General features: G+C 39.8%; 3 protein-coding genes across 9 annotated transcripts in view; 1 reads left to right on the top strand and 2 right to left on the bottom strand.

Moving 5' to 3' along the window:
• Nucleotides 1-4033, bottom strand: part of LOC146511728 (uncharacterized) — a 44828-nt gene extending 40795 nt beyond the window's left edge. Inside the window, exon 1 of one of the 2 annotated variants that reach the window (XM_085172338.1) lies at nucleotides 3950-4033. The gene's annotated coding sequence lies outside the window, so the exon portion shown is untranslated. The remainder of the gene's footprint in view (nucleotides 1-3949) is intronic. The other variant, XM_085172339.1, reaches the window with a different exon arrangement.
• LOC146511717 (uncharacterized) overlaps nucleotides 1-22810 on the top strand; it is a 237844-nt gene that overhangs the window by 84857 nt on the left and 130177 nt on the right. The gene's annotated exons all lie outside the window — the stretch shown is intronic.
• LOC146511726 (uncharacterized) overlaps nucleotides 1-22810 on the bottom strand; it is a 55051-nt gene that overhangs the window by 9454 nt on the left and 22787 nt on the right. The window contains exons 1-2 of one of the 5 annotated variants that reach the window (XM_085172362.1): nucleotides 22152-22784; nucleotides 17860-17965 (exon numbers count right to left, since the gene is read on the bottom strand). The exons of 1 other annotated variant lie outside the window; for it this stretch is intronic. In XM_085172362.1, the coding sequence (XP_085028488.1) occupies nucleotides 17860-17877 (18 nt within the window). In that variant the 5' untranslated portion in view covers nucleotides 17878-17965; nucleotides 22152-22784. Of the gene's footprint in view, nucleotides 1-768; nucleotides 875-1699; nucleotides 2000-3949; nucleotides 4047-17859; nucleotides 17966-22151; nucleotides 22785-22810 lie in introns of those variants that run through there. 3 more of the 5 variants (XM_085172359.1, XM_085172358.1, XM_085172360.1) reach the window with 3 other exon arrangements.

The following is a 22810-nucleotide window of genomic DNA, read 5'->3' as shown; positions in this document are numbered from 1 at the left end:
TATCATGGTTGCTAGGCAACCTGGGCAGCCCGATGGAGGGTAGGCCTAGTCCTATTTCACAAGCCTACAAGCCTCGCACTTCCGGCCTTAGCGGTCTTTGAGTACGCGGCCCTTGAGGACCGTTGAGGCTGCGTACTTTAAGGCTGCAGAACCTGAATTGGGATACAGCCATGATGATCTCCAGCCTTGTGCTCGTCAACATTCTCACCTGAGTTAAGAAGTCGATTACTGAAATGGTCTCAGCAGGTCCTTTGATGACAGCAATGAAATGCAGTGGTAAGGGTTTTTTTTGGGATTAAGTTCATTTTCATGGCAAAAAAGGACGATGTAATTCATCTGATCACTCTTCATAACATTCTGGAGTGTATGCAAAATGCTATTATAAAAACTTAGACAGCAACTTTACCAATATTTATGCAATTCGCAAAACTTTTGGCCACGACTGTATAACCTCTTTTTAAGTTTCTGGATATTATACATGGTTATTCTCAGGATATGTCGGCCAATTTCCACTGGAAATGCCTTTTGGTTAAACTGTCAGCAAGCAATTTGCATTTGCACTTTTAAATTTTTATATAACTTTAATTCACATAAAAAACAGCTGCTTGTTTAAGTGAAAATACATTGATGGGTTTTTTAATAAAGTTGTGGAGTTGTAAAGTATTTTGTCTAGTGTCACTTATATCGTCAGTTATATTGTTATTGCAAATTTTCAAATGTATATCATGATAAATATTTTTGGTCATATCGCCCTGCTCTGTCTGTCACCTTCTGTGTTGAGCTCATTGTTTTCTCTGTAGTGGCTGAGCTGAGTCCAAGTAGCTGAAAATGTTCCTCTGCTGCTCCGTCAGACTCTTCTCCTCCTGCTGATCAGCTGGGACACAAAACAGATCTTTGTTAGGCTCCACACTGCACTGGAGAGTCAAAGTGTCTCATATGTTCATCTCACAAGTAAAAGAACACATTTTTGTTTCCCGAGGTGGGCAACTCATTGGAAACAAACACAAAAGGTTTGAGCACTGATACCTGGCATTGATGGCATTGAAAGATGCAATGCCAGCAATGAGGATTGTCAAGACTAAAACCAATCATTAAGCAAAGACAACAGGGATCATTTCTTTCTGTTTATTTAGCATTCACAACATTTGTAGTTGCCTTCTCTACAGGGGAAGTCCACGCACACTGTGTGGTACCGCCATCCGCAGAAGGTGCATTCAATCTTTGTAAGAAAAACTAGATTGTCTGAGACTAAAATGATATTAACAAAAGGAGAGGTGATTTGTAAAACTTCAAGTGTATGATAAGGTGAAAACAAATACACAATTGCATGTCATGTAGCTGAAGGTTTTTTTTCTTCTTCTTTTGGAAGACCAGAAAACACTGAAAGTTACAAATGTATTGTGCTTGAAACAAATTCAAAATAGGTGATAAAGCCAGCTGCACATGTGTGTCACAAGTAAATCTGGCTGTATAATAAACAGAAACAAGTGATCCCTGCTGTCTTTGCTTAATGATTGGTTTGAGTCTTGACAATCCACATCGCATCTTTCAGTGTTTGAGGGTAGATTTGAATGCACCAGTGTAAGTGCAGCCACTCAGCCTCTACTCAATGTGGTCATAGAAACAGGTGCAGATGTGTCACGAGTTAATCTAGTAGTAGGCTATGGCACTTGGCCACAGGTGGCAGTAGTGGACTGACCGCCATTTGAGACTGCTCCAGCTGCTCTGTTACAGTCAGTAGATCTGCAACAAATTGCAGATCATATGCAAGTTTTGGAAATTACATTATAAATATTCCTAGCTTTGCCATGGCTGCCATGTTGATGTATTACCTATATTGACTGAAAATGTTCATTTCCAGAGAAAAGACACAGGCAGACTGTGCTTACAGGATGTGATGTTACATGTTATTATGTGATGTTATTGGAATCAACATGAATAACGGGAGTGGTGATTTCTATAACTTTGTGTATATAATTTGGCATTTCTTACTGATGTAGGCCAAAAATAAATACATAATAAATTTTTATTTATTTTAAAGGTTTATTTGCAAGATACAAAAACAGACAAAATAGAAAGTTCCACATTTATTGTGGAACTTTACACACACACACATAAAACTTATTAAGGATTGTACATTAACATAAAACTGTTGTTTCACCAGAGAACACACACACACAGGGAGAGAGAGAGAGAGAGAGAGAGAGAGAGAGAGAGAGAGAGAGAGAGAGAGAGAGAGAGAGAGAGAGAGAGAGAGAGAGGATATGCAAACAGCTACCAAACAGTCGTCATAATTCGTCATACAATGAGAACAGGACAAATCAACAATTAACAATGACTAATTAATATTAAAATCTGTAACATAATGTATTGTTTGGAGTTTAGTCTGATTGTTTCAGGATGACCTGCCATTATCCAATCACACATCTGCTTACCTGTATCTTTTGCTCGTTTCTCCTCCTTTTCTTTTCTATTTTTTCTAAACTGAGCACCTGACGGCTTTGAACTTTTCTTGTCCATCTTCCATTGGTTTTAATTTTGCACTCCAGTATGAACAACCCGAGGATCACCACAACTTAACCTAACAGACCTACACCTTAGTTCACAGATTCACTTTGTCTAAGGTTTATTTCTGGGATTTCGCACAACCCAGTATTCAGATCGTGAATACATAATGGGCTTGGATTTACAACATTATGAATGAAATGTGCTCTATTTGCAAGCAACCCCCTCCCCTTTCCTGGGTTTGTGTGTGAGACTTTAAATCATCAAACTGTAAATTATAAATTGTAAATTGTTATTGATCCCTTTACTCCTGGTCCTAAAGTGTATATTTATTTTCTTACTCTTCTTATATATATTGTTTGTTTACTTTCACTGCTGTAACTGGAGCCTCGTCGTCTCGTCTCTCTATATACTGGACTGTATGTAGCGGAGATGTCAATAAAGTTTACTTTGACTTCAGCAGCGAGCAGGCGCACCGAGGGCTCTCGCGCTCACTTTTCGTGTATAGAATTTCGAAAAAACATCGGTGCAAATTATAAGTCTGTATCATAATGTCTAGTGTGTTTTATTCTGCGAGTTGGTTATTAGATGCCGCTCCAGCCAGCCAGAGACTCCCCCGCCGCCCCGCCCTCTCCTCCCTGTGCCGCAAGCAGCAGGCGCACCTCGCAAACGGAGGGCGCCCTTACTCCCAGCAAATGGGAGAAAACCGATCGGTGCCTACGACATTCCCAATATGCGCTGGCATGATGTCGGGGCAGCATGAATACGAGCAATTTTTTATTTTATTTTATTTTTTATTGCCAATGCCCGTGATGCCCCCCACCCCACCACGATGCCGCCTCGGGCAACAGCCCGTGTAGCCCTATCAAAAACCGCTACTGTGTGTGTCACAAGTTAATCTGGCTGTAGGCTATGGTACTTGGACAGAGGTGGCGCTGGTTGACTCGACTCCATTTGAGTGCACACAAAGTAAATTGCACACTTTAGTTGAGCAGCGAAAATGAAAATCGCCCGTATCAAAAACCGGTACTGCCTATACTACAGTGCTTTGATGTCGCTCGTAAGGGTGAAACTCATTGTGAAACGTTTGAGAACCACTGCTACAGAACAATGGAGATTTCCCTTATATGGTAACACCTGCAACTCACGTGACGCCCAGAACTGTACAATACTGATGCTTGAGAGCGCGCGTGTGATGCAAGTATGTGTGTAGTGTTGAGCGCGTGATCAATGGTGAGAAAAACAACTCATGAAACTTGACCTTTCTTTACTCGTGTCTCACTTACACTTCTAAACTATTGAAACAGGAAGCTGCTGTTTCCTGTTTTGCTGCACTCTGGAGAGCCTCGCCTTTAACGGTCTTCTCTCACAGAGAGCAACAGAAAACTTCACTCAGAAAACTCAAGATTGACTGAACTCAGTTCAAAGTTACATTGACACTAACCTTTAGATGTGAGAGGTAGTGATGGTCCGCTTGAAGCTGACGCTCCGGTGCTTGTGTCAAAAAGATCAACACACTGCTTCAGAAGCACTCTGTCGAGGCTTGATTCGTTTGGCCAGAATCACATGATTAGTGACGTCTGAAGTTTCTGTACTTTTTTTATTGAACTTTATTGAAACACAATGACTATACAACATACAAACAGATGAAGTCTACGAAAGAACAGAACATGAACATACAAAATCAGGAGTAAAAAAATTGTGATATGAGTAAGCGCCAAAATCAACATATAAATATTGTTCTTAGAGCCTTTTTGTTGGTTTAGTCTGATATTGATTGTATGTACAATTCCATATCCTTATAAAAAGGCAGAAATATGGTGTTTTATTAACAAACTTACATTTATGGATAAAAAATTTAGCTAAAAGTATTAACAAATTTATTATAAAAAAAACATTTATCATTCTTCCTGGGGAACTTAAAGAAACAGAATAAAACATTTTCCCATTATTAAGAAAACTCCCTTTAAATATGGGCAATAACAAAACTGCTAAATTCCTTCCAGAATCTCTGTGTAGAGGAACAGTACCAAAAAAGATGTGCCACAGTTTCTGGATGATCCCCACAGAAAGTTCAATTAGTATTTATGTGTCTTTTAAATGTTACCATATAGTGACTGGCAGGGTAACATTTATGAAGAATTTTATAAGAGATTTCCTTCACCTTTTTACAAATAGATATTTATGGGATCATCCAGACTGTCTTCCAGGTGATATCTGGAACATGTCGGTTCCAGTAAGATATTATATATATGGGAGAGACATGATATCTTCTTGGAATAAACTACATATTCTCTTATTGCTGTTACCAAGTTCCTGTGAAAAGCAGATTTTTCCCACTGCTGACTCAGCTGGATCAGGGAGAGTGACTGAGGTAGATATTGAACTGACACTAGACAAAATACTTTACAACTCCACAACTTTATAAGTGCAAAAAAAACCAACATCAATGTATTTTCACTTAAACAAGCAGCTGTTTTTTATGTGTATTAAAGTTTTATAAAAATTTAACAGTGCAAATGCAAATGCCTTGGAGCAAATGTTAGCCAATTTCCTCTGGAAAATCCTTTTGGTTAAACTGCCAGCAAGCAATTTGCATTTGCACTGTTAAACTTTTATATAACTTTAATGCACATAAAAAAACAGCTGTTTGTTTAAGTGAAAATACATTGATGGATTTTTTTAATAAAGTTGTGGAGTTGTAAAGTATTTTGTCTAGTGTCACTTATATCGTCAGTTATATCGTTATCGCAAATTTTCAAATGTATATCGTGATAAATATTTTTGGTCACATCGCCCTGCTCTACTTTCATGTGTTACTGTTTAGGCTTTAATTGGTTTGATGTTTGGTGCCTTTTCCTTAATGTAAAAAAACCCTTAGGTTACAATCAGACATTTTTCTTCCATTTGATTTGATAAATTTTGATCTTTTGATTGATAAACTAAAACGTTATTGATTTTCACCAGCTGCTCTGTGCTGGAAAAAAATTATTTGGACAGAAGATAGCAGAAGGTTTATTGTAATGGTTATTTCTCAGCTATGAACTGTGGTCTACCCCAAGGCAGCTGCCTCGCTCCACTTCTCTATTCAGTTTTCACTAATGATCAGCAATATATCTTGGCTTAATCTTGGGTATGCCAATGATTCCACCATGTTTTATTCAGCCAGTGACAACTCTGAATTGACCAGCGTGTCACAACAAAATTTGCTGAACCTGTTTGACTGGATAAGTAAAAACAACATGATTTTGAATGTATCTAAATCCAAATCTATGTTAATTAGAAGCAGATTAGTCAACAGCCCACAACTGAGTCTTTCCATAGCCAGTGTTAGAACACGTCACCCAGATTAAACTACTCGGCGTTACCATAAATCACCACCTTTCATGGTCTCAGCACATCGACTCTGTTATTAAGAAAATGGGACAAGGTATAGCTATGGCTATGAAATGCTCTTTCTGTATCACTTCTTCAATTATGAAAGATGTCATTAATGCACTAGTAATGTCTCATCTGGAGTATTGTTCAATCATTTGGTCAGCAGCTAATAAGACAGATCTTAACAGACTTCAGTTAGTCCAGAATAAGGCGTCCAGATTAGTGTTAAGATGTTCATACTATACTAATATGGATAAAATGCATAATCAACTTTCTTGGCTTCCTGTACAGGCTAAATTATTCTATGGCTTACTTGTAGTTATAAAGAACGCAATTCTGTTAAACACACCACATTTATTTCTGCTCAGCTGCAGTATCCAGATGAAATACATAATGATATTACACAGTTTTCAACAAACTGCAATTTAGTAAATCCTCGAGTTAAAAGTAACTTTTTGTAAAACTGTTATATTTAGAGCAACTTTCAAGTGGAATAAATTGCCTTATAAAATTTGAGAATTATTCAAACTATTTAAAACTTCAATGAACACTTAAAAGCTTTGAAATTCTCTTGAGCTGCTCGCCCAAGGCTGGAGCTGAACAAAACTCCCTGATAACGACTGTGTTTAGACTGTTCCCCCCATTCCATGCAAGGCCACCTGGGTTGGCTGGAAGACTGTTTACTTAGCCTGGCAGGGCGAAGGGCACTGTCTCAGCTGAACTCTGGAGAGACACACACACACACACACACACACACACACACACACACACTGATATGCACACACTGATCCCCCCTCCCTTTCCAAACGCCGTCGATGCTTGTGCCCTACCGGGGAGATGGCAGTCAACTGGACCAGCGCAGACATGCCGCAGGACCGGATGCGCTGTCTACACCGGCTCTCTCTTACCCTTGACCCACCCCTGTTGCTTGTCTTGTGTTTCTATGGTGTATTGATAGTAATGTGCTTTTTGTGCTGAGGTGTTTTTTCTGTTATCAAACTGTTCTCCCACTAGGAGCTCAGTCTGAGTGGAGTTTTGTTTTTCTCCTCCTCTTACCTCATGTTATGTATTTTCGTTGTGTTTTTTCCTATCAGCCTACCTTTCTGACATGTCTCCCCAATGCGATGTTTGTGTAAAGTTGGTCAGAAGGTTCCTTTGTAAGTGCGCATGCGCCATTAGCGTGCTGCCTGCTGTAACCCTAATTTCCTTCGGGATTAATAAAGTATTCTGATTCTGATTCTGAAAAGCCGATTTACAGAGCTTTTAGTTGTAGATATTGTAAAAGATTATTTGTTTTTGAAATTTGTGTAATGTGCCTCAATGTGATTGATATTATTATTATTATTATTATTATTGATTCCTTATAATTTAGCAATTGTGAAACCTCGCTGTGGATGTAAGAGACAAATTATGTGGATATTTTGAATCCACTTTATTGTATAATAATTTATGTGATTGTTAGAGATGGACCGATCCGATATTACGTATCGGTATCGGTCCGATACTGACCTAAATTACTGGATCGGATATCGGAGAGAAATAAAAAATGTAATCCGATCCATTAAATATCAAAAAAGCACACGGCGTAACTCTGCTCATAACCGTAGCACGTCGGAGCAGTGTGGTCACCTGATAGAGCGGCTGTGTGTATTTGTAACCTGCTAGCAAACATTTCATCTCCGAGGAAGTTATCTCAGAGAGAAGTAAAGCAAGTGTGTAAGTTCATCTCTGAATGTTTGTAAAGCATTCCCGCGTTAAGCTTAACAACCGATATATAGAGCAACTGCCTCTTCTCTCTCTCTCCTGCTGCTACTTCAATCGTGAAACTGCTTAATGATCAGCTGATTTCTGTCGCGAGTCAGTCTCTCTTCTTTGTTTTTGGCCCACTTTGCACCAGAAAGAGGAAACCAGCGGCTGAACAACAGCAGCACTATTAAGCTTGATAAGATGTTGTTAGAATTTATTTAATATTACTTTCTAGACCAGGATCTTTTTCTACGTAGCTGACGGCTGGTAACTGTGCAGGGGCGGATCTAGCAAAGTTTAGCCAGGGGGGCTGATAGGGTATTAACAGGGAAAAGGGGGGCACAAAGACATACTTTTCTTTCTTATTCTCATTTAAAATGTCTAGCTTTTAATTATTTAATAATTATCTGAATCTTACACCCAAAGTTTTAATCTGATGTAAAATGTATAGAAGTCCATTACTGTATATAGTAACTGTTAAGTCTAATATACCCTAGTAAGCTGTAGTACTTTTTCCTTTGGGAAAAGAGTTTGAAGGTTGAGTTTGTTCCACGACTGCATTTCACTCACTGGCTCTGTTTGTATCTCTGTCACTGCAGGACCAACATGGAGCGAGAAGTCAGCGCTCTCAGGAGGCTGACAAACCTCACAGAAGAAAGAGAGAGAAACCATACACCTGTGACGAATGTGGGAAGGAGTTTACTGGGAAGGCTAATCTAAAACGTCATCAGTTCATCCACACTGGAGAGAGACCATTCAGCTGTGACTTCTGTGGAAAGTCTTTTTCCTTGAAGAGTTACCTAAAAAAACCACCAACTCATCCACAGTGGAGTTAAAGCGTACAGCTGTGATCAGTGTGGCAGAGCTTTTACTCACAGTAGCTGCTTACAAAGGCATCTAGTTACCCACTCTGGAATTAAGGCATACAGCTGTGACATTTGTGGAAAAACTTTCAGCTGGATAGATAGCCGAAATAGACACCTACGCATTCACACCAGACATGATGTGTACTGCTGTGAACAGTGTGGCAAAAACTTTGCTACAGACGCACACTTACAACAACACGTTTACCCACACTGAGGGACGACCTTATAAATGTGACCTGTGTGAGAAGACTTTTAAATCTCCACATTACCTGAGAGGACACCAACAGATCCACACCAGAAAGAGACTCTATAAGTGGAGTTACTGTGAGGTATGTATTTATATTGTCATTTTGTCATTTTAGCCTGACTATTTGGAACAACTCTTCTCATTAAACTGTGTTAGCATGTTAGCAATTCTACTGCATGGAAAAGCAGCTCTGAGTGATTATTCAGATTTTCATGTCAGTTATGATTTTAGTATTACTGTAGTATTATGGTGGTAGTATTGTAGTTATTGCAGCCCAGTAAACTGAGTGTGTTAACTGAAACAGTAAAATGTAATTGGACGTCTGCAGAGATGCTCTTTATTTCAGGCGACGTTCAGGATAAAAATGTTGAAGGACTGACTTACACTGTCTTTGTGTCTTTGTTTAGAAGCAGAGCGACACAGATGGATCCAGTTCTCAACCCTGTCATCACCGTGGTGGTGGGAAAGACTTTCATTGTGACGTCTGTGGAAAAACTTTCAGTCGGCAAAAGACCCTAAAAACACATCAACGTAGACACACTGGAGACAAACTGAAATACTGCAAAGAATGTGGGAGAAGCTTCACCACATCAAGTGGTAAAACAACATGAACTGATTCACAGTGGGGTCAAAAAGCACCTCTGTGATCAGTGTGGGTCATCCTTCACCACTGCAAGGGAGCTTAAATCACACAAACGAGTCCACACAGGAGAGAAACCATACAAGTGCAGACACTGTGACAAAAGCTTCTCACAATCAGCTCATCGTAACATTCATGAATGTGCACACATGGAAGGAAACTACAGTTGTGACAAGTGTGACAAAAGCTTCAGGATTCTCAGTTCATACTCAAAACACAAACGATCCCACGTTACTAATAAACTGTTTCACTGTTATCAATGTGCCAAAACATTCACCTCATTATCTGCTCTGTGCAAACATCAGCGTGATCACTCAGGGCTGAAATCACTCCCATCACTGGATCACAGTGAATCTGAATACACAGAAAGATCCTCTGGTTTCTTTATGTAGTGTGGAAGTTTTTAATGTTTCTTTCATCTGTGATGTTCTTGAATGTGTTCACATGAAGATGGTACAAATAAACTGTCCTTTTAGCTTTAGCTCCTAATTTATTCATTATTTATGGATGTAGCACAGCAGCAGTTTCTTGATTTACACATGGAGGGCTCGGGATCTGATGGTAAATAATGTTTTGTGTCCTTGTACACATCATACATCTCAGCTGTTCCACAGATGTCGGGTTTACACAGTGGGATGGTTTGTAAGAACGCAGCTCTCCTGTGGATAAATCCTTACTCTTAGCCTCAGGACCTCACACAGTCCCAGCAGGTTTGGTCAGAAGATTTATCCCTTATACCAAAACGTCACAGAGTCTCTTTTGCTGTGCTGTTTTCACAAAGAAACGTAAACTGAAGACCTACACGTACAATTTTTAATTAGTTTAGCAGATTCAGTGTCTCCATGATCGAATCTGCTGTTTTTGTGCTGCTGTTGGTAGAAAGTCGGTTAATGCTGAAATGAACTGGCTGCATGCATCTCTGAATGTAAATTGGTGCACTATTAATAGATCACTGGAACGGTGTCATCATTCTGTGTTGTGCTATGCGCTTGTGAAGTGGCTGTTTGGTCTCTCCAATGTAGAGGTCTGGGCATTCCTCGCTGCACTGTACAGCATACACCACATTGTTAAGTCTAAAAACATTATTAGTGTGAATGCTGTGCTGGTGCTCACAGTGAAAGAATCTTGTCAATACGATGTGTACTTTTCATTTGGGAAGGATTTGTTTCGGGCTGACTTTTCTGTTCATTTTAAGCATCAAAAGTGAGACGCATGTCTGTGTGCGTGTGTAGGGAGCCATTGGGTGCAGTCACTATAGCAACCAGGCTCACACCTGCCTGCCTAACGAGCTCTGTCTCACTGTGCCTGGTGTGAATGCGTAGGTGTCTATTTCGGCTATCTATCCAGCTGAAAGTTTTTCACCCGAGCACGAAGAGCCATCAGAATTTATCAAATTGAATCGTCTTTGTTTAGATGCAAGAAGAATCATATAGAAATAAAAAAGTATAAATATAAATCCAGAGCAAAGATATCCTCTAAATCAGCGTAGCACATGTGCAACTGCTGGGATTCACTTAAGCATTCGGCTCATTGCGTTTGCAGATTTTTCTCTCGCTGTTCTGGCTCACAGCGCTCCAAGCACAAAAATAAATACCCCCAAAGGTGTGAAAGGTAACTAATTAGTAAGAGTATTGTTACTCTCCCCAGAAATAGTCCGGATTCAAATATTGGGGATGGATACAAGAGGAAAATCAAAATAACAACACTGGTCCGGCCGGGTTGAGTCAAACAATGATTTAATGAATACACGCGTGGGAGATGGACACCATACAGCAGACAGCATCAGATCTCTAAATGGTGGAGCATTGATCAAACTCTTATAGCCTCTAGTGGCCTCCACCTAATCATAAAAGCCTAAACATTCACATTCTCTCTCTCACACAGCGCCTAAGCTACGACCTTGGCTCCCTGTTTATCTGCTCCTGCTGAGATGGGGCAGTATGCTCTGTTCTCTTCTAATCAGACAAATAAGGCGATGATTTTCTGCGAACAGTATTTCTTATAACTCAACAGTATAATGCATCATAAAACAATATCATTCATTCACAATAAATCAGCAGTCTAATGTAATGCAAATCAGTTTAACAAATGTAATAGTTATCACCTTCTTCTAATTCAGGAGAATAATGCAAACTAAAACTACATAATAATTCACAATCTTTAATTAGGGGTCTAACATGGCATAAAATAATATTATAATCCAACAGTGGGCAAATTAGGGTGATGACACCGTTCCAGAGTGATCTATTAATAGTGCACACATTTACATTCAGAGATGCATGCAGCCAGTTCATTTCAGCATTAACCATTCTACCAACAGCAGCACAAAAACAGCAGATTCGATCATGGAGACACTGAATCTGCTAAACTAATTAAAACATTGTGAGTTCAGGTCTTCAGTTTACATTTCTTTGTGAAAACAGCACAGCAAAGGAGACTCTGTGACGTTTTGGTATAAGGGATAAATCTTCTGACCAAACCTGCTGGGACTGTGTGAGGTCCTGAGGCTAAGAGTAAGGATTTATCCACAGGAGAGCTGCGTTCTTACAAACCATCCCACTGTGTAAACCTGACATCTGTGGAACAGCTGAGCTGTATGATGTGTACAAGGACACAAAACATTATTTACCATCAGATCCCGAGAACTCCATGTGTAAATCAAGAAACTGCTGCTGTGCTACATCCATAAATAATGAATAAATTAGGAGCTAAAGCTAAAAGGACAGTTTATTTGTACCATCTTCATGTGAACACATTCAAGAACATCACAGATGAAAGAAACATTAAAAACTTCCACACTACATAAAGAAACCAGAGGATCTTTCTGTGTCTTCAGATTCACTGTGATGGGAGTGATTTCAGCCCTGAGTGATCACGCTGATGTTTGCACAGAGCAGACAATGAGGTGAATGTTTTGGCACATTGGTAACAGTGAAACAGTTTATTAGTAACGTGGGATCGTTTGTGTTTGGAGTATGAACTGAGATTCCTGAAGCTCTTGTCACACTTGTCACAACTGTAGTTTCCTTCCATGTGTGTACGTTCATGATTGTTACGATGAGCTGATTGTGAGAAGCTTTTGTCACAGTGTCTGCACTTGTATGGTTTCTCTCCTGTGTGGACTCGTTTGTGTGATTTAAGCTCCCTTGCAGAGGTGAAGGATGACCCACACTGATCACAGAGGTGCTTTTTGACCCCACTGTGAATCAGTTCATGTTGTTTTAAGTAACTTGATGTGGTGAAGCTTCTCCCACATTCTTTGCAGTATTTCAGTTTGTCTCCAGTGTGTCTACGTTGATGTGTTTTTAGGGTCTTTTGCCGACTGAAAGTTTTTCCACAGACGTCACAATGAAAGTCTTTCCCACCACCACGGTGATGACAGGGTTGAGAACTGGATCCATCTGTGTTGCTCTGCTTCTAAACAAAGACACAAAGACAGTGTAAGTCAGTCCTTCAACATTTGTATCCTGAACGTCGCCTGAAATAAAGAGCATCTCTGCAGACGTCCAATTACATTTTACTGTTTCAGTTAACACACTCAGTTTATTGGGCTGCAATAACTACAATACTACCACCATAATACTACAGTAATACTAAAATCATAACTGACATGAAAATCTGAATAATCACTCAGAGCTGCTTTTCCATGTAGTAGAATTGCTAACATGCTAACACAATTTAATGAGCAGAGTTGTTCCAAACAGTCAGGCTAAAATGACAAAATAACAATATAAATACATACCTCACAGTAACTACACTTGTAGAGTCTCTTTCTGGTGTGGATCTGTTGGTGTCCTCTCAGGTAATGTGGAGATTTAAAAGTCTTCTCACACAGGTCACATTTATAAGGTCGTCCCTCAGTGTGGGTAAACATGTGTTGTTGTAAGTGTTGGTCTGTAGCAAAGTTTTTGCCACACTGTTCACAGCAGTACACATCATGTCTGGTGTGAATGCGTAGGTGTCTATTTCGGCTATCTATCCAGCTGAAAGTTTTTCCACAAATGTCACAGCTGTATGCCTTAATTCCAGAGTGGGTAACTAGATGATTCTGTAAGTAGCTACTGTGAGTAAAAGCTCTGCCACACTGACCACAGCTGTACGCTTTAACTCCACTGTGGATGAGTTGGTGGTTTTTTAGGTAACTCTTCAAGGAAAAAGACTTTCCACACAAGTCACAGCTGAACGGTCTTTCTCCAGTGTGGATGACCTGATGCTGTTTTAGTAAAGCCTTCAGAGCAAAATCCTTCCCACAAATGTCACAGCTGTATGCCTTAATTCCAGAGTGGGTAAGTAGATGCCTTTGTAAGCAGCTACTGCGAGTAAAAGCTCTGCCACACTGATCACAGCTGTACGCTTTAACTCCACTGTGGATGAGTTGGTGGTTTTTTAGGGAACGCTTCCAGGAAAAAGACTTTCCACACAAGTCACAGCTGAACGGTCTCTCTCCAGTGTGGATGACCTGATGCTGTTTTAGTTTATAATTCCCAGTAAAATCCTTCCCACACTCGTCACAGGTGTATGGTTTCTCTCTCTTTCTTCTGTGAGGTTTGTCGGCCTCCTGAGAGCGCTGACTTCTCGCTCCATGTTGGTCCTGCAGTGACAGAGATACAAACAGATAACAGACCGATATCATAAATTTGGATATCTGCCGATACCGATATGAATCCGATATAGTGTGTTTTTTAATCAATAAAACTGTTTTTTTTAATATCTTGCTGCTTTTTGTATAAGTTCATACTCAAGTTAAAAAACAACAACAACACTAAAGCTATTCTGTTATACCTGTATGTAAAACAAAAAACAAAAAACACTGCACCCAAAATATTTCATAGACCAGCAACACTGATCAATCTAATAAAGTTAAACCTACTCCATCCTCCCTATTCTGGTATTTTAAAGAGTACTTAGCAGAAATATTAAGCAACCTAACTAATAGGGTTGCAAACTCCCAGCAAAAGAAAATAGGGAACCACCCTCCACCTCATGATGCTTAATCAATGTAATCAACTTTAATTTGATGCAGGGCTAAAAAAATTCACAGAAATAAATTATTTTTCAAGAATAATTAAATAGATTCAACATCTTTCTTCAACAGAATTGCAGAATTCACAGATGGTACTTTCCCAAAGGAAAAAGTACTACAGCTTACTAGGGTATATTAGACTTAACAGTTACTATATACAGTAATGGACTTCTATACATTTTACATCAGATTAAAACTTTGGGTGTAAGATTCAGATAATTATTAAATAATTAAAAGCTAGATATTTTAAATGAGAATAAGAAAGAAAAGTATGTCTTTGTGCCCCCTTTTCCCTGTTAATGCCCTATCAGCCCCCCTGGCTAAACTTTGCTAGATCCGCCCCTGCACAGTTACCAGCCGTCAGCTACGTAGAAAAAGATCCTGGTCTAGAAAGTAATATTAAATAAATTCTAACAACAGCTTATCAAGCTTAATAGTGCTGCTGTTGTTCAGCCGCTGGTTTCCTCTTTCTGGTGCAAAGTGGGCCAAAAACAAAGAAGAGAGACTGACTCGCGACAGAAATCAGCTGATCATTAAGCAGTTTCACGATTGAAGTAGCAGCAGGAGAGAGAGAGAGAGGCAGTTGCTCTATATATCGGTTGTTAAGCTTAACGCGGGAATGCTTTACAAACATTCAGAGATGAACTTACACACTTGCTTTACTTCTCTCTGAGATAACTTCCTCGGAGATGAAGTGTTTGCTAGCAGGCTACAAATACACATAGCCGCTCTATCACGTGACCACACTGCTCCGACGCGCTACGGTTATGAGCAGAGTTACGCCGTGTGCTTTTTTGATATTTAATGGATCGGATTACATTTTTTATTTCTCTCCGATATCTGATCCAGTAATTTAGGTCAGTATCGGACCGATACCGATACGTAATATCGGATCGGTCCATCTCTAACAATCACATAAATTATTATACAATAAAGTGGATTCAAAATATCCACATAATTTGTCTCTTACATCCACAGCGAGGTTTCACAATTGCTAAATTATAAGGAATCAATAATAATAATAATAATAATAATAATAATAATAATATCAATCACATTGAGGCACATTACACAAATTTCAAAAACAAATAATCTCTTACAATATCTACAACTAAAAGCTCTGTAAATCGGCTTTTCAGAATCAGAATCAGAATACTTTATTAATCCCGAAGGAAATTAGGGTTACAGCAGGCAGCACGCTAATGGCGCATGCGCACTTACAAAGGAACCTTCTGACCAACTTTACACAAACATCACATTGGGGAGACATGTCAGAAAGGTAGGCTGATAGGAAAAAACACAACGAAAATACATAACATGAGGTAAGAGGAGGAGAAAAACAAAACTCCACTCAGACTGAGTGGGAGAACAGTTTGATAACAGAAAAAACACCTCAGCACAAAAAGCACATGACTATCAATACACCATAGAAACACAAGACAAGCAACAGGGGCGGGTCAAGGGTAAGAGAGAGCCGGTGTAGACAGCGCATCCGGTCCTGCGGCATGTCTGCGCTGGTCCAGTTGACTGCCATCTCCCCCGGTAGGGCACAAGCATCGAAGGCGTTTGGAAAGGGAGGGGGGATCAGTGTGTGCATATCAGTGTGTGTGTGTGTGTGTGTGTGTGTGTGTGTGTGTGTGTGTGTGTGTGTGTGTGTGTGTGTGTGTGTCTCTCCAGAGTTCAGCTGAGACAGTGTCCTTCGCCCCGCCAGGCTAAGTAAACAGTCTTCCAGCCAACCCAGGTGGCCTTGCATGGAATGTCTAAACAGTCTAAACACAGTCGTTATCAGGGAGTTTTGTTCAGCTCCAGCCTTGGGCGAGCAGCTCAGGAGAATTTCAAAGCTTTTAAGTGTTCATTGAAGTTTTAAATAGTTTGAATAATTCTCTAATTTTATAAGGCAATTTATTCCACTTGAAAGTTGCTCTAAATATAACTGTTTTACAAAAAGTTACTTTTAACTCGAGGATTTACTAAATTGCAGTTTGTTGAAAACTGTGTAATATCATTATGTATTTCATCTGGATACTGCAGCTGAGCAGAAATTAATGTGGTGTGTTTAACAGAATTGCGTTCTTTATAACTACATGTAAGCCATAGAATATTTTAGCCTGTACAGGAAGCCAAGAAAGTTGATTATGCATTTTATCCATATTAGTATAGTATGAACATCTTATCACTAATCTGGACGCCTTATTCTGGACTAACTGAAGTCTGTTAAGATCTGTCTTATTAGCTGCTGACCAAATGATTGAACAATACTCCAAATGAGACATTACTAGTGCATTAATGACATCTTTCATAATTGAAGAAGTGATACAGAAAGAGCTTGTCCCATTTTCTTAATAACAGAGTCGATGTGCTGAGACCATGGAAGGTGGTGATTTATGGTAATGCCGAGTACTTTAATCTGGGTGATGTGTTCTAACACTGGCTATGGAAAGACTCAGTTGCAGGCTGTTGACTAATCTGCTTCTAATTAACATAGATTTGGATTTAGATACATTCAAAATCATGTTGTTTTTACTTATCCAGTCAAACAGGTTCAGCAAATTTTGTTGTGACACGCTGGTCAATTCAGAGTTGTCACTGGCTGAATAAAACATGGTGGAATCATTGGCATACCCAAGATTAAGCCAAGACATATTGCAGATCGTTAGTGAAAACTGAATAGAGAAGTGGAGCGAGGCAGCTGCCTTGGGGTAGACCACAGTTCATAACTGAGAAATAACCATTACAATAAACCTTCTGCTATCTTCTGTCCAAATAATTTTTTTTCCAGCACAAAGCAGCTGGTTAAAATCAATAACGTTTTAGTTTATCAATCAAAAGATCAAAATTTATCAAATCAAATGCAAGAAAAATGTCTGATTGTAACCTAAGGGTTTTTTTACATTAAGGAAAAGGCACCAAACATCAAACACATTTAAGCCTAAACAGTAACACATGAAAGTAGAGCAGGGCGATGTGACCAAAAATATTTATCACGATATACATTTGAAAATTTGCGATAACGATATAACTGACGATATAATTGAGGCGAGACAAAATACTTTACAACTCCACAACTTTATTTAAAAAACCCATCAATGTATTTTCACTTAAAGAAGCTGTTTTTATGTGCATTAAAGTTATATAAAAGTTTAACAGTGCAAATACAAATTGCTTGCTGACAGTTTAACCAAAAGGATTTTCCAGAGGAAATTGGCTGACATTTGCTCCAAGGCATTTGCATTTGCACTGTTAAATTTTTATATAACTTTAATACACATAAAAAACAGCTGCTTGTTTAAGTGAAAATACATTGATGTTGTTTTTTTTTGCACTAATAAAGTTGTGGAGTTGTAAAGTATTTTGTCTAGCGTCAATTATATCGTCAGCTATATCGTTATCGCAAATTTTCAAATGTATATCGTGATAAATATTTTTGGTCATATCGCCCTGCTCTGTCTGTCACCTTCTGTGTTGAGCTCATTGTTTCCTCTGTAGTGACTCAGCTGAGTCCAAGTAGCTGAAAATGTTCCTCTGCTGCTCCGTCAGACTCTTCTCCTCCTGCTGATCAGCTGTAACACAAAGCAGATCTTTGTTAGGCTCCACACTGCACTGAAGAGTCAAAGTGTCTCATATGTTCACCTGACAACAAAAAACAACATAGTTTTTGCTTCCCGAGGTGGGCAAACAGACACAAAAGGTTTGAGCACGGATACCAAATTTAGCAGTATGGCAGACCAGTAGCAGGAGAGACTGAGGCCTGTTATTGGAATCAAATACCCAGTGGGCCGACACAATGATTTGCACCGATAAGACAAAGACAGCTATGTTTTATCCTGGAATATATTTTTTTTACATTTCCTTGAAATTTTTTTCCTTGTAGCACTTTTACCGTCAACTAGGAGTGCAACGATAAACAAAATTCACAGTCCAGTTCGGTTCGATACTTTGGTGTCACAGTTCGATATTTTTTAGATAAAAAAAAAATTCATGCTTTAATTTGTCATTTATTAAAATTATAAATATATATTTTAACTCAAAAGTACAGTTTTTAAAATTAATGTTGCTGAAACAACAACAACAAAAAAATCTATCTGATCGAGAAATCACTCATCTTTGGAAAAGAGAGTTTATTACAGAGAAATGTCTCTTTCCAAAATAAAAGCTATACGCTTCTTCTGGGCTATATTCTCAGCAGCATATTAAACATATCAGGTCCCCATAAGGAGAATCATGTGCTAACGGCTGTCTAAATGACTCGGGTAAAGTTTGTGGCATGCGTGCTTGTTGTTTTTGTCTGCTTCCACTTGTCTTTGCACTAGGATAATGTCGGCGTAAATGTGCAGTCATATTCGTTGTGTTCCCACTAGTGCTGTCAGCGTTAATCTCGTTAAAATGACGTTAACGCCATAACGCCGCAAATCTCCGTTAACGAGTTACCGCGGATCGCCCCGTGCGTGGGGCTGGATGGCGTCAACACGTTAACAAGCTAACTGCGCTAACGCACTAGTTCCCACCAATTGAGCATTGCGTGGCACATCCGACATACTGTTTTACTTTAGTCCATGAGGCGCTTACATTCAGGGTCATGCTTCACATGAACATCAAGATAGTTCTAAACGCCAGATCTGAATGAGGGTGGGGGGGGTTCAATTTCGGGTAGCGTTGAGGCAGTTGCCATGTTGCAACGAGCTTAGCTTCTGTCTTGCTAGCTTGCGCTACGCTCAGTGGATCTGCACTCGACAGTGCAGCCTAGGCGGGGTAGTCGAACGCAGATCCACTGAGCGCTCATCACAGACAGCATCGTCGGAAGAAAAGTTGATAAAACAAATAAATTTTTTTGTATAGTTCGATACATATGCATACCGAACTGAAAGCACTGTATCGAATGGTTCAATATCGATACGAGTATCGTTGCACCCCTACCGCCAACATGCTGTTTGTTTGTTCTTTGTTTTTTTTAAAAACACACACTCCCTTCACCTCTTCTACATTCCTATGTTTCTCCCAGAGCAGATCTAAAGGGGCAGCCCCTCAGTCATACACATATACTTTTAATCTCACCCTTAAGGGGTGGTCCCCAGGAGTTTCACAGCATGGTTTAGAACAGTGGTTCTCAAACTGTGGTACACATACCACATACCACTAATGGTACTTAGTCTCTCTCTGGTGGTACATGGAAAATCTAATTTTTTTTAAAAGACTAAACAATATGTAATTGTGGAGGTATGCAAAGACAACACAAGCATTCCCGGGGCTCTTCTGGGAGAGAGGGTGGACCAGAAAACATCTCCCCGAGCATGAGTCCTCTATAAAGAGCAGCTTATTGCCAGTGGTCGCGGCCGCTCCTGCAAGTGAGTAGTAATCCTTTGCAGCCAGCAACAGTGAATTGGTGAAGCCAGCTGTCAGAGGAAGACTTGAGTGAAGAGGAATCCGCCGTCATCCGTCTCTAGCAAGGACATTGTGCTCTACATGAGCTCAAGAGCAATACCGTCACCCAGGCCCGAGAGAGGAGTTTCTCGGTCCGAGGGAGTAGCGCCGTAGACGTGGACAAAATTGTTGGTACCCTTCAGTCATGAAAGAAGAACTCACAATGGTCACAGAAATAACTTTAATCTGACAAAAGTAATAATAAATAAAATTCTATAAATCTTAACCAATGAAAATCAGACATTGCTTTTCAACCCTGCTTCAACTGAATTATTAAAATAATGAATGGATGAAACAGGTCTGGACTAAAATGATGGTACCCCTAGAAAAGAATGAAAATAATGTGACCAAAGCGACATGTTAATCCAAGGTGTGTCCACTAATCAGCATCACAAGTGTCTACAATCTTGTAATAAAACAGTGGGCCTATATATAGGACTCCAGGTGTTGTTTGGTGACATGGTGAGTACCACACTCAACATGGACCAGAGGAAGCAAAGGAAAGAGTTGTCTCAGGAGATTAGAAAGAAAATCATAGACAAGCATGTTAAAGTTAAAGGCTATAAGACCATCTCCAAGCAGCTAGATGTTCCTGTGACTACAGTTGCACATGTTATTCAGAAATTTAAGATCCATGGAACTGTAGCCAACCTCCCTGGATGTGGCCGTAGGAGGAAAACTGATGACAGATCAAAGAGACGGATAATCCGAATGGTAACAAAAGAGCCCAGAAAGACTTCTAAAGAGATCCAAGCTGAAGTTCATGCTCAAGGAACATCAGTGTCAGATCGCACGAGCCGTCGTTGTTTCAGCCAAAGTGGGCTACATGGGAGATGACCAAGGAGGACACCACTGTAAAAAACATATCACAAAAGATGCAGACTGGAATATGCCAAACTACGTGTTGACAATAAGTCGCAGGTCATGGGTTTTACAACAGGACAATGACACAAAATACACAGCTAAAACCCAAAAATGGCTAAGAGGAAAACATTGGACTATGCCAACCCTCCCAATTTTTCTGGGAGAATCCAGAATTTCATTGCCCCTCCCGAAAATCTCCTGGAACCACCATTCTCCCAAATTTCTCCCGATTTTCCACCCAGACAACAAAATTGAAAAATCAAAGAATATCAAAGAATTCCTAGTGCAGCCCAGCTAATTCCAGTTTCCAACATTGGCGGCAGCAACTTAGTTTTAATATTACTCTTTCTGAGTTGCAAAATAAACTTTTTAAATATTTTCAGGTGAGAATGTAGCTGTGTAAACTTCAAATATCTGAGCCGGCAAGAACAGCGAACTCCTGGCTTCATCGTTTTCAAACCCCCTGTGGTCTTTTGCTAATCAGGTTAAACATGATATATACGTCATTTAGACAACTTATTATTATTGTTTGGCTTTTTTCAGTGTTTTATTTGTTCCTGAGTAAATCAAACAGAAAACTGATTAAACAAAAGTGTGAGATGGTCAAGAATTTACGCGTCCGGTTATATTTTAGATAGCAAGGAGCAGACTGCAGAGTTTCACTCCACTGAGAGAGGTCATGACGTAATTCTGAAGGCTAGACCGTCCAACTTCACAATCGCTTACTTCCAGCCTACCCGACTTTTGAAGGACCCGGGCCACGTGTACACACACACACACACACACACACACACATACACAGAGTGCCCTTTTGAATATTGCCAAATATGTGTATGTGGTGTCTGTGAAGGTTCTCAGTCATCCAGGTCATTGTAGTCTAAGGAGCTTGGAAAGAAAAGCGTCTGGACTTCTTTAAGTAACTTGAAATACATTTAAATCTGGGACTCTCCACCATTTGACCCTTAGAACGGAAGAAGCTTCTCGGATAAGAGGTGAAACGTCTTCATGTGTATGTGGTGTTAAATAGGCCTATACTACTGCGCTTTGATATTGCTCGTAAGGGTGAAACTCATTGTGAAACGTCTGAGAACCACTGCTACAGAACAATGGAGATATCCGTTATATGGTAACACCTGCAACTCACGTGACGCCCAGAACTGTACAATACTGATGCTTGAGAGCGCGCGTGTGATGCAAGTATGTGTAGAGTGTTGAGCGCGTGATCAGTGGTGAGAAAAACAACTCACGAAACCTGACCTTTCCATACTCGTGGCTCACTTCCACTTCTAATCTATTCGTTTGCACACTTACACACACCCAGCTGTGGTTTCCTGTTTTGCTACACTCTGGAGAGCCTCGGCTTTAACGGTCTTCTCTCACAGAGAGCAACAGAAAGCGTCCTTCAGAAAACTTCGATAAACTCGAGATTGACTGAACTCAGTTCAAAGTTACCTTGACACTAACCTTTAGATGTGAGAGGTTGTGATGTGTCCTGTGTGTCGAAGCTTCGAAGCGTGTGTCGAGTAATCTCGGGGGCGTTTTTGTGAAGCCCGTATCGAGGCTCGCTTTGATTACGTATGCAGTGACGTTCGAGGCCTCGTGGGCAGTCCGTACCACGTGACTGATTCAGGAACTGGCTCGCCGGTTCGCGCCAGATTCGAAATAAAATGGGCAGCAAAACACAGCTGATTCCCCCATCACACTGTGTTGTGGAATTGGATTACGTACGTGCTACATAGTTACTTGAGCCTTTCTTCTTCGATAGAACCAGCAAGGAAGACATTTTTTTCTCTTCTAATAAAGTATGCACACAGTAATAAATATCACAAATGATAAGTACCATAATATAAATAAACAACACTACAGATCCACCTGACTTATGTCTTTTAGTTTATTAAAAAGTGAAGCGCCACACAGTTTGTGTCATTATCCAGATGTACATAAGCATGATTACACAGTTACAAGGGGCGGGTTTTGATTATCGATTAAAATCGATTCTAGCTTGGATAACGTGATATGCAGCTTCTCTCCTCCTGAAACGACAGCCTCAACACAGCATTTAATCTGTTATTAGAATATTAAATATTTCACTTTAATGTTACAACTATGTGGTCACTTCTGTC

Source organism: Neolamprologus multifasciatus, chromosome 9, assembly GCF_963576455.1.
Source record: "Neolamprologus multifasciatus chromosome 9, fNeoMul1.2, whole genome shotgun sequence".
NCBI classification, from domain to species: Eukaryota; Metazoa; Chordata; class Actinopteri; order Cichliformes; family Cichlidae; genus Neolamprologus; species Neolamprologus multifasciatus.
This window is presented reverse-complemented; position numbering and strand designations above follow the sequence as displayed.